Source organism: Tympanuchus pallidicinctus, unplaced genomic scaffold, assembly GCF_026119805.1.
Source record: "Tympanuchus pallidicinctus isolate F22 unplaced genomic scaffold, pur_lepc_1.0 scaffold8, whole genome shotgun sequence".
Lineage (NCBI taxonomy): Eukaryota > Metazoa > Chordata > Aves > Galliformes > Phasianidae > Tympanuchus > Tympanuchus pallidicinctus.
Window position 1 is genome coordinate 14,602,882 of NW_026294802.1, and position 11,492 is coordinate 14,614,373.

General features: G+C 46.1%; 1 protein-coding gene across 1 annotated transcript; it reads left to right on the forward strand.

Moving 5' to 3' along the window:
* Window positions 1-6,548: 6,548 nt before the first annotated feature.
* On the forward strand, window positions 6,549-9,618 carry LOC128073933 (peroxisomal membrane protein PMP34-like). The gene is made up of 4 exons (XM_052669279.1): window positions 6,549-6,897; window positions 7,590-7,735; window positions 8,267-8,362; window positions 9,559-9,618. Exons 1-4 carry the CDS (start codon window positions 6,663-6,665, stop codon window positions 9,601-9,603), a joined length of 522 nt encoding a protein of 173 aa, XP_052525239.1. The 5' UTR covers window positions 6,549-6,662; the 3' UTR covers window positions 9,604-9,618.
* Window positions 9,619-11,492: the final 1,874 nt, after the last annotated feature.

An 11,492-nucleotide genomic window follows, 5' to 3' on the forward strand; every position in this document is an offset into this window, starting at 1 on the left:
TTTTTTAATATGAGAACCACCCAAAAAATGATGGCGATGGTGGCTGCCTAGGGAACCACAGGGAAAGAGCCAACAACAGTCACTGCTTGACCAGAATAATTCCCAAGAGGGAGAGGCTGAACCCCCCCCAGAAGCAATAAATATGAAGTGAACAGAAAGCTGGCACGTGTAGTACATGACGCATGGAGCAGCACAGCCTTCTGTTGGGCACTGCACGTAAAGGGCAGACATCATCATTTGCTGTTACTAAAATAAAAAGCCTATAAAAAGTACTTCTTCCACTTATGGAGGCAAATAAATTTGACAACAGTGATTTGTCTTCTTACTGCAGAACCAATGTTATTTTTCTCTTGTTGTGTTTCCTGCTTTCCCTGGTGAGCTTTAAGTGCAGAGAGAAGTGGTTGTTTGGTGCGGGTAAGAGCCTCAGACAAAGGGGCTGAGACTAAGAAAATAGCACACCTGGAGTGCTCTCCCTTTACTGGAGTATTCCTGGGGTTCAAAGGATGTAACTGAGCATATTCAGTCTGAGTGATGGAAATGCTAAAACATTAGATATGACCCAAAATAGTATTTGAACGTATGCCCTGTGTTAGAAGATCAGCTGGAGATAGCCACGTGTGTAGCCAGAAGCAAAGCTAAGAGCTGCAGCTGGGCTTTGCTTACAGGAGCAGCTCCCTGCTGGTCCCACATGCACCAGGGTGCTCTGCTTATCCTCTGCCCTTGCCACAGCCCACAGGGGGACAGTGTTGGAGAAGTCTCTGTGCTGCTTCAGCCAACACAGGGGTGGAGACGTGAATGGGCAAGGTGCCTAGGAATAGCCTTAAATCATCTCTCTTGCATTGTCACCAAGTCCTACATCTTCCTCTCCCTCCCAAGCCCCATTCTTTCTTCTCTTCAGATCCTCTTCTCCCCAAATTTCTCCCACCATTTTTTTTTGCCCACGTCTCCTGATTTTTGTTTTAGCCCCTCTATCCTCCCTCACAGCCCTCTTGAGCACAGATACTGGGCACTCTGAATGGCACCAGCACCAGTCTCTCTCAACGTGATAACAATTATTAATATAACAACACCTGGTTGTTATAACAATATATTAAATAGGCAAAACAGTACCAAGAGCATAAGAGCATCCCCTACCTGGGGAGAATGCTCCCGAGAGCTGTGTGTAGTCCAATGGTACCAAAAGCTTTGGGGACATCACCTCCACATGCCAAGATGCAGGAACTAAGAGCACAGTGCTCTGAGCCTTTACTCAGGATCTTATAACCTACGGTACCCACTCGCTGTGTTAATGTGTTGGAGAATCTTAACAAGGAGCATGGTTTCCTTTTTACTCCTGCCTTTCATAATGGGATCCAGCCCTTTTCGGCTTGCTGGGTCAGCAAGTGAGACACTGGAGCCACGTGTACCTTTAGAAAGCTGTAATGTACATTTGGTTTCCTTTCAACTTTGTGTCAGAAGTAGCAGAGCAAAAAGTTAAAGCTAACATAGCATTGATTGTGATTAGCATTCACATGGGGTGGCTTGTTGTAGGAGGAATAAGCCCTATGTTCTCATTGAGCTCCCACTCTGCTGTTGCTGCTGGTGATGCCACTCATGCTCAGGTGATCAAAAATGCCTGTTACATTTCTCAGTATCTCAATATCTTAATAAAAATAAAGGATTTTTCCACCCAGGTGAATAAACTGACTTGGTAGGAGGGCCAGAGCTCTGTAAATGGGTGCTGCCACTAAATGCGAGTTCATCAAGGCTACCCAAAGATCTGTGTGCCCTGAGGAGACCCATGAGCACATGTCAGAAAGGATCAGTGAAAGATGGAGTTCTCATGAACAAGACAAGGAGCAACAGAAGAACATACTTAATTTAATATACTGGCAACTCCTGGTGGTGTAGGCCTTCTGTCTGCTGACTGTAACCTCTCATAGAGTCATAGAATCACAGAATGGCCTGGGTTGAAAAGGACCACAGTGATCATCTAGTTTCAACCCCCCTGCTATGTGCAGGGTCGCCAACCAGCAGACCAGGCTGCCCAGAGCCACATCCAGCCTGGCCTTGAATGCCTCCAGGAATGGGGCATCCATCCTCCTTGGGCAGCCTGTTCCAGTGTGTCACCACCCTCTGTGTGAAAAACTTCCTCCTCTCCCACAGCCCTGATGCAGCTGAGCCTTGCCTTGTTTGAATGGGAGCATGTCCAAGAGGCCATAGCAAAATTCAGTCCCCATGGTCCCAACCATTTATGGTTTCTCCAGGGACCATCACACAAAGCTGAGCATTAAGTGGTCCAAGAGATTTGTTTGTGAAGGGGAGAGGTTCTCCTTGAGTATCAGCTCACTCACGGCCTAAAGAGCACCCTCAGGATCCCATGTTCTCTCCATCCTGTCCCTGCTGCTTCTCTCCCAGGCAGACCTTGTATTTGAGGTTCTACATGTTTTGTTACCCCTGTGCTGCTCAGGAAACTGCATTTGATGCATTTCTGTTGGCTGGGAAACATGTTAGACAGAAGAAAAGCTATAAAGATTTGACAGTGCTGCTGCTCATTAGACCACAGGTGGAAAGTTTAGTTCGCAGATGGAAAATAAGCCAAGTTAGCATCTTGGAAGGATTGGTAGGAAGAATGCCATGAGCAGTTTGAGCACATGAATTCTTGGGACTGCTCAATTGAACAATTGAGCAACTGGGCAATGAACAACCAGGGAAAGAGGGATGATGGTGAGATCAGCTCCCCTGACCCCTGACCTGCCGAAGAGCAGTTTTGGAAATGACTCGTGCTAAAAGATGGAGTGGAGAGGGAAGGGCTCCAGAGGGATGCAGCACTGTGAAATGTTGCATCACACCACTGCCATTGGAAATCCCCCACAGTCACGATGAGTGGGATGGAGGAAGGCAGTTGGCCTAGTCCAGATGAGAAGAGACTTAGAGGGTGGTTTCATCTACATGGTGATGTGGGTGGCTTTGTGGAGCACCAGCTGCTGGCATCCCCAGCAGCACCCAGTGGTGGTGGCCCCAGCACACTAAACCCATGTGCTGGTTTGCCCACAAAGGGCAGGGAGAGATTTCCAGAGATAACTCTTCACAGTGACCTTCTCCTTTCATACAACACAAACTCAGCATCCTATTCCACCCAACCCATAACAGCACTGGGGAACAAAAGCAACAAAGGAGCTGACATAGGCAAGCATGATAAAAATCCTGGCTGTGCACTTGTGCCCAGTAGGACTTTCCCTTCATTTCCACAGATGACAAAAAGCCACCACAAAACTTCAAGGGCCCTTAAGCAGAAGCTGTCAGAGCCACACATGAATGCCCCAGTTCTTGGTAATACTTTGAGTGGGTGTCTGGGCTGTGTGAACACTCCTCACATTGCACAAATGGAGCAGAGGAAAATCCCTGCCTCTGTGGGCAAAGGCAGGTGTGAGGAAGGACTAACAGCCAGAACTCAGGTGCTGCTTACAGCTCAGGCGAGCAGAGTGTTTGGGATGAGGTTTAAGTCTACCAATTGTCATAGAATCTATCAATCACAGATCCATAGATCCATAGAATGGTTTGGGTTAGAACGGACCACAAAGCCCACCCAGCCCCAAATCCCTGCTATGGGCAAGGCTGCCACCCAGCAGCTCAGGCTGCCCAGGGCCCCATCCAACCTGGCCTTGAACCTCCAGGTATGGGGCACCCACCACTCTCTGGGCAGCTGTGCTAGGACCTCATCACCCTCAGAGTAAAGCCTGTCCAGGTCTTTTTGGATGGCAACCCTTCCTTCTGTCAAGTCCTCTGCCTGTTTCCCTATACTGGGGGACAGTGAGCTCTTGCCCTCTCAGAAAGTTGTCCTTAAAGAGGTGACAGCTCTGCTCCATTCCTTCTGCTTCCCAGCTTCCCAGGAGATCTCATTCAATAATTCTTTAAACAGATGGAGTTTTGCTCTTCTGAAGTTCAGGCTCCTGGCTGAAGGGAAGGCACAGGGGGATCTCATCCCTCAGGATAGATGCCTGAAGGAAGGCTGCAAAGAACACCGAGACAGCCTTTTTTTTTTAGTGGGGCCCTGAAATGGGACAAAAGGCAAGGGCACAGAGGAGATGCAGGAGGTTCCTGCTGAGCACCAGGAAACAGTTTGTCATTGTGTGGATGACAGAGCACTGCCAAAGGTTGACCCAAGGCTGTAGGGTGTCCTACTTGAAGATCTTCAAAATCCACCTGGACCCACCCTTCAAAAGCCATCCTGGGCACCCTGCTCTGGTGTCCCTGCTTGAGCAGGGATTGGACCAGATGGACCCTGAGGGCCGTGCCCACCTCAGTTCTCTGTGATGGTTATGTTTATACTCCGTGTTTCAGAACCCTTGGCTGAGAACACTTGGCACCGCAGGGGCATGTTGTGAAAAATGAGCCTGGAATTATTTCTGGGAAAGGTATAAAGGGAAAACTCAGAGGCAGAACTGTGAGCAGGAATGTCAGATATTTACACAAATTCCATCTGGGTATAAACTCTGGTCTAATGCTCTCTCCTAATCAGAAAAGTCACAGAATTAGCAAAGACCTTAGCGCTGTGATTTGAGTACTGTTGAAGCATGAGCCAGGTGGTCAGAAATGTGTGGTGGAGAAGTTCACACCGTGCTGCTCTTGAGCAGTTTTCCACCCAGAAAAAGGCAGTGCAATTGGTAACTGCAGACACACTGGTGCTGGTGAGATTCAAGGCCTGTGGAAGAGGACGTAACTTTCAGCAGAGCTGTACTTCAGTATTTGCCTGCAGTCTGTGCTGAGTGGCTGGAAGGCAGCTGTGCACGTGTTCTTGTCACAACTGATTTCCTAAGCAAATCCCTGGAACTCAGAGGTGGGCAAGAGTTTCCAGAACACCGGTTTAGCTTGGCCAATAACTCTTTGGTGGCTTTGAACGTGAGCAGTTGGCAGCTGTGTGCATCAGAACCTCTCAGAGGTTAGCGCTCTCCTTTGTTCACATTTCTGCACTCACTCGTTTGTCTCATGAGGGTGACAAGTCAGCTTCAGTTAAAAAAAAAACAAAAAAAACACCAATAAATCATCGGTTGTAATGGAACGACTGCAAAAGCAGGCATCCATCCTGTATTTCCTGTGAAGGAAACATCAGTGATTGTGGCACGAGGGGAGCAGTGCTTCCTCCAGAGACCCTGGCTGAGCAGTGCACAGACTGTAGTGGTTTTAAGGAAGTCTGGATTCACACAGGAAGAGCCTTAAACCAAACTAACCAACTAAAGGAAACCTAACAGAGTGATGTGAGGTCATAAGCACTTTATTGACCATAGCTTTATCCATCTTGTTTCATAGAACACTTTCCTGAGAATGCGTTCCTCCTCTGGATGTGCTCTGCAGAGGGAGTTTCTCCCTTTCTTTTCCAGCACAGAAGAACTGACCAAAGCAAATCTTGATGTAATTTTGAGGAATAATTGCATACACAGACAATGTTTAATTATGACTTTGGAAGCAGTCCCAATAATGTTTATCCCCAGCTATTCTTGAGAAAGAAGCACTCATAGAATCTAAGATGGAAAACCGAGTGTTTGCATCAAAAGAGTGGTTGAACACTGAGTTTACCAGCATTTCATCTTTGTCTCTCTTCTCATTTCCAGCACTTTTAAGACTGCCAGAATACCTTTATAACTAGAGCTGGTCACTGAGGAGTTTCCTTCTCCTAACATGATGCAATTTCTCTGCCTGGTGGCTTCAATGAAGGTGCACGTCTCTGTCCATTTTGGATGTATTACAGCAGAAGCTGGAGATGTGGGACAGTTGCTGGGGTGCTAGAGTCAACATCACAAAAACGAGGTAACAATAAAATGTTGAGGTAGGCACGCCAATTCAGCATTTAATCTGTGATCCATTTAGTTAGGTTTAAGCAGGCAGTGCCTTTTTCTCACTTACCTCACTGGTTTGCGCTACTCTGCCCACCCTCACCGCAGTCACATTCAGAGTTGTTATCCTTGGAGATGTAAGCATCTCTTTACCAGGTTGTTAACTTTTATATTGGACTGACAACTCAGATTCTCAGCAAGGATAAGAGTTAATCCTTAGTGTCTAAGTGTGCATGTTCCTGCAATGTGTCCCTGCTGCTAAGAAGAGTTAATGTTATCCCTGGCTGCATCAGGCAATGGCTTGTTAGCACTGAGAAAATGTAATTGCCTTTCTTCAGTGTTGGTGAACCATGACTGGAAGTGCTGGGCACAGTTCTGGACCCGCTGGTACAAGTTACATGGAGATAGCTGTGAGAGTCCAGGGGAGAATCAAGATGCTGATGAAGGGAGGAGAGCACCTCCCCTTTGAGGAGAGGCTGTGGGCTGAACTGTTTGGGGAGGAGAAGGAAAGGGGCCAGCACACAAGCAATTGCTGTTTTTTGTGATGCAGAAACGTTTGTAAGAGCTCATTTCTACATGGTTAGTTCATGGCTGAGCTGGGAAGAGCTGTACCAGGTGATTGCAGAAGTAATGTTACTTAATCCTCCTTGGTATTGCAAGGTGCAGTTCTAAACTACCACGCTGTTGCAACCTTACGCAGCTGTGTCTGTTTCTCCACCCCCATACTTATTTCTGCTTCTCAGCCTCCCTGCTGCTCTGTTGTGTTTGGCTTTGTGTGCAATCCCTTTTTACAGTGCCTTAAGAATCCTGTACTTTGCACACTCGAGTGTGCTTCACTTGTCCACAAGGATGAGTTCTCTTGTTGTCTTTCATTTGGCACTGTGGGGGCTCTGTGCTGGTAAGCAAGAGGGATGCCTTTGGGATTTTCTGGTTCACACTGATCTTCCTCGTCTTGTGTTTGCATTAGGTGTTGTGAATGTACTCCTGACCACTCCTCTCTGGGTAGTGAACACACGGCTGAAGCTGCAAGGAGCAAAATTTAGAAACGAAGACATTGTGCCGACCAATTATAAAGGCATCATAGGTGAGCATCTGTTGTCCTCAAACAAGGAGGAGCTCCTGCAGTGAAATCCCACAGCAAGGACTCTGAAGATGAAAGACTCCTATTTGTATAACAGATCTCCTGGTGGAATCTCTGTACTCCCTTATCACTTTGCAGTCATGCAGTTTGACGGCAACCTGGACTGTGCCACCTCTGATGGTAACTGAGAGTTTGGTCTGCGCACATGTAACCCCAAGGCTTTCTGCAAAAGCACACGACATCTTATCCAAATCCTGCAGGAGCCCAGTGAGCCCAGCAGTGTGCTAGCTGGGAGGTCTGCTGGACAGACCACTTGCCAATTTACTTTTTACTCACTGTCATCTCTAACCCACCCACGCCTTCAGGCTGCCTTGCTCTGTAAGGAAAGAAGAAGGTTGTTGGGAAGAGGGTTCAGAAACTTAACATTGATTCTGAGCTTGAAGTGGAAAGATGAAGGCACCTGCATGGCTGGCAAGCTTTACTCACGCTAAGAGCGGTGTGAGGAAGAACCTCCTCTGTCACTGTTTTGCCATTAACTTCCCGTTTAGAAGAAAGGACAAAAAATGACACAGAGATGGGTGTTGAGGACTGTAATAAAAGCGGAGCATCAGCCTTTAAATACAGCTTCACTCTTCTTCTCTAATCGGAATGTTGTGCTCATAACCATAACGGCTTTTTTCTACCTTATTTCTCAGATGCCTTCCATCAGATCATACGGGATGAAGGAGCCTTAGCTTTATGGAACGGTACTTTCCCTTCCTTGCTGCTGGTCTTCAATCCTGCCATACAGTTCATGTTTTATGAAGGCTTTAAAAGAAAGCTCTTAAAAAAGCAGACACAGGTAAGTATGTTTTGAGACAGGGTTTTTTTCCTGTTGTTGGGTTTTAGTATATTTTTTATGCAGGCATGTGATGCCAAGTGGGCTCTGGATCTAAGTTAGGCATTTACATTCTATAACATATCTGTTTGAGAAACAGACAGTTATACCTACCCTGTAATCCTTCCTCAAGTAAATTATAATTTGGAGAATGCGCTGATATGGACACCTACTAATTTTCAGTAGTGAAGTCACACAGATGTGAGCTTTCACACTTTCTTCCAATGAAATAGGCTGTAATCATGTTGTTTCAGTAAGCTAGCTGGAGGGTACAGGTGAGAAATTCAAAAGCTTGTGAGTAGGTAGAAATTACAAATGAACTCCCATTGTGGGGAAGCTGCTTGGTCGCACTGTGCTTTGACTCCTAAAAGTGAGATCAGCTCAGGCTTCATTATACTTCTTAGAGAACCAAGAAGCAGGTAATGATACTGAACTGTGAAAGACATGCAGGTAACTGGCTGACGGGGTGCTTTGTGTTCTTTCTGCATTGAACAGCTCACATCTTTGGATGCTTTTGTCATGGGTGCAGTAGCCAAAGCAGTTGCCACCACCCTCACTTATCCTTTGCAGACTGTACAGTCAATCCTGCGGGTGAGTACTCTTCTTGTTTCTGGGTAACTGATTCAGAGAAACGAAGGATAAATGATTGCAAAGGGAGGAAGAGCTTTATTTCATATGCAAGGGATGGCTCTGAGGCTTAGGGCTGCAGGGGCATGTGCACAGGGAAAGATGATGAGAAAAATCCATCAAATTAGTTTTCTGCCATCAGCATTCATGAAAGGCAGCACTTTGTAACAGCTTCACATCAGCAAGTCAGCACCGCTTCTCAAGGACTCTGAAAGAAGGACACACTCCACAAAACAAGGGCACAGACAAGATTTCTTGTACGAAAGGACAACTCCATGCCTCTCGATGTCCCACCATTGTGCTGAGACAAAGGAGCATGTAACATGCCCCACCACATGTGTAATCTACCTAGACAGGCTGAGATCACCTATCAATCCCAGATTAAGATCTGCCAAGGCCACACCAAGAATTTTAAAGCGACAATTCTCAGCAAGGAAGCCACAGGGAAGCCTGCCAAAGTGCTCAGCATTTGTCTAATTCCACATAAATCTTATCGGAAGGAAAACTAAAAAAAAAAATCAAATGTGCTCCATATCTGGATGTAAGGGCACAGATGAGATTAGCTCTGCTAAGAATAAAAGCAGCACCCACAATGAGGGCAGCTGGGTAAAGAGTGCTGACGACTGCAGCTCTCCTGGTATAAGCGGATCTCTGGGAGAGCTCAGACAAATGTGGTTCCCTCCTGCAAATCGGGATGCTTTTGTATTACTTCAGATGACCACCTGAATGTCATCATTTCTGGGAGATTTCCTAAAGACCTTAATGCTGTTTTTGCATCCAAGCCCCAAGGAAAAAGCTTGGGGACACACATTACATCCTGCAGGAGGTAAAAAAAAAAAAAAAAAGCAGCCAAATGTGACAAGCTATGCTGCAAATGAAAAGCACAAAATAACGCGGCATCCTGCAAGAAAGCATCCCTATCCAACCAATTCCAGAAAAATATGCATTGTATTTTTAGTGATTGTAAAAGTGAAGGCTCTCACTGCTCATAGGGCTCGAGATAACTGCTGTCCCCTCCTCCTGCTGCAATATCAGGGCCTACAGTTGGGGGGCTGAGCTGCTCTGTGCACGCAATATGGATGTGCACAGCTTTATTTGCTTAGCAGTGTGACCTGACACCCTCCATACCATGGAAGCTCACTTCGATTTTGTCTTTGCAGCTTGCCCTGTTGGAGCGTGCCCTAAAGGTGAGAGGCATCTGCTAGGAGGCACAGCAGCTGCAAGCAGCAGGGGGTTTGGTAGGCAAATCACTGCATTTTCCACCAAAGCCCTGTGGCAGGAATACCCATTATGACAGTTTGCTCCCACTTCTAGGAACTGACTGTGTTTGCCTGCCTTCACAACAGGTAGACGAGGAGCAGGGTAAGCACTCCCCTTTTCCTTCCTCAGCAGATGAGCAATAAGATGCGCAATGGAAAGATTAATCTGTACCAGGGGCTTTGCAGTCCAGCAGGCTCTTGGACAGATGGGAAGTAAATCTTGTTCTTACTTCTGCACAGGTTATATATCAGCTTTCTTTGGGTTAGTCAGCAAACCGTGCAAGGGAATGACTCTACTGCAGGAATGGGCATGGAGCAGTATTCAGCAATTTGATGACACTATTTAGGACAAAGAGTGTACATTATACCTCATCAGCTCTCAATCTGTACCCTCGGAATCAACATTCAGTACAAAAAACACTTGTAAGAACTAGCAGGTCACTGGTCCTTCTGGGATTGCAACCACCACATTAAATACAGTTCTGCTATTACTCATACAGGCAATCAATCAGTGCAGCAACGAGGCAGGTTCAAAGATGTAAACAGAAGCAGAAAGCACCTCTAACATCAAGGTGTCTGAATAGCTGCTCTCTTAGCAAACTAAGCTGCCACAGATGTCTCTTCACTTTGATCTAGGCTTGGGGTGAGGTACAGAAAAGATGGGACAGGGATTCAATTTAGATCCCCTACACCGAGCCAAAGAAGGAACGGTTACCCGTGAGGGAACTTGGCTCAGATTTTGCTGCTGTCCTTCATAACAATCCTTCCTTTCATAACAGTATTTTTATAAAGACTGATTTTCATTTTGAAATGAAAACACTTTGTGTTCTCTAGAAGTGAAAGGATGCAGTTTTTGGCTGGAACATGCAGCTAGCTCCTAGGCAAACAGGAGAAAAGCAGTGCAGTGGTAGCAGCAATCTCAGTCTTAAGGCTGTCAGCACAAACACCTGCAACGTCAACACAGACCAAAAAGTCTGCAAGACACTGAGTTAGAGCAGAGTTCCAGCAGCCACAGATTTCAGCTGAAGTGGTATCAGAAACATTTGGCATTTACGTAAAGCCAGCAGCCTTCCAGCTCACCTGCAATTATTCTGAGAGCAAGAATGTCACCGATCCTTCTATACCCAAAGTGGTTTACCAAGAGCCACTCCAACAACAGGGAATTTCTTATTAGAAATAGCAAGACACATCACATCGTCTTTCTAAATGATCCCTCATTTCAGTCAACAGAACATTTTCACTGCAATTCTCAGAAGTGTGATTGCTTCTTTACCACCAGTAAGGTCTACATCATCTCAGGAGATTTCCTGTCATTTAGCAAAGTATAACTGCAGCTCATTGTGCTTACTCATTCCTCTCGATGCCATATGCAAATGCCATTTGGGCTGAAAAGAACCAGAGCATGAAGTACAGCTTTATTGTACACTGATACTCTCAATACTTTCTGAACCTTAAGTCCAATTTATTCTTGCACAAAAGAAGGCAGAAAGACATTCTCATTTCATGTGCAGAATTGATCCAAACCGGGGGGGGAAGGGGAGGAAGACGCCATTTCACAGTTCAACAAACCTCCTGCAGCACTTCTCCCAGACTTCACTGGCGTTAAACTACTGTAGACATTCTCAATACTTCAACTATAAGACCGTACTTCAGAAGAATCCTGCTGCAGACTTCTTGACAGACAGCAGTATTTATGTGCATTTTATGGCCAAGGATGACTAAACAAAACTCTGCATAAAGAACATACACACTTGCATTAGCTGGGACAACAATTATGACCCTTTGGCCTTCTGGTCAAGAGAATGTCTGGGAAGATCCATGGAAAAACAACTAAA

Bases quoted from the DNA above. Each gene is read 5' to 3' on its own strand.
- LOC128073933 (XM_052669279.1), top strand. From the start codon at position 6,663: ATGAGTTCTCTTGTTGTCTTTCATTTGGCACTGTGGGGGCTCTGTGCT. The intron at 6,898-7,589 runs GTGAGCATCTGT...CTTATTTCTCAG, and splicing joins CAATTATAAAGGCATCATAG to ATGCCTTCCATCAGATCATA. The intron at 8,363-9,558 runs GTGAGTACTCTT...TTGTCTTTGCAG, and splicing joins CTGTACAGTCAATCCTGCGG to CTTGCCCTGTTGGAGCGTGC.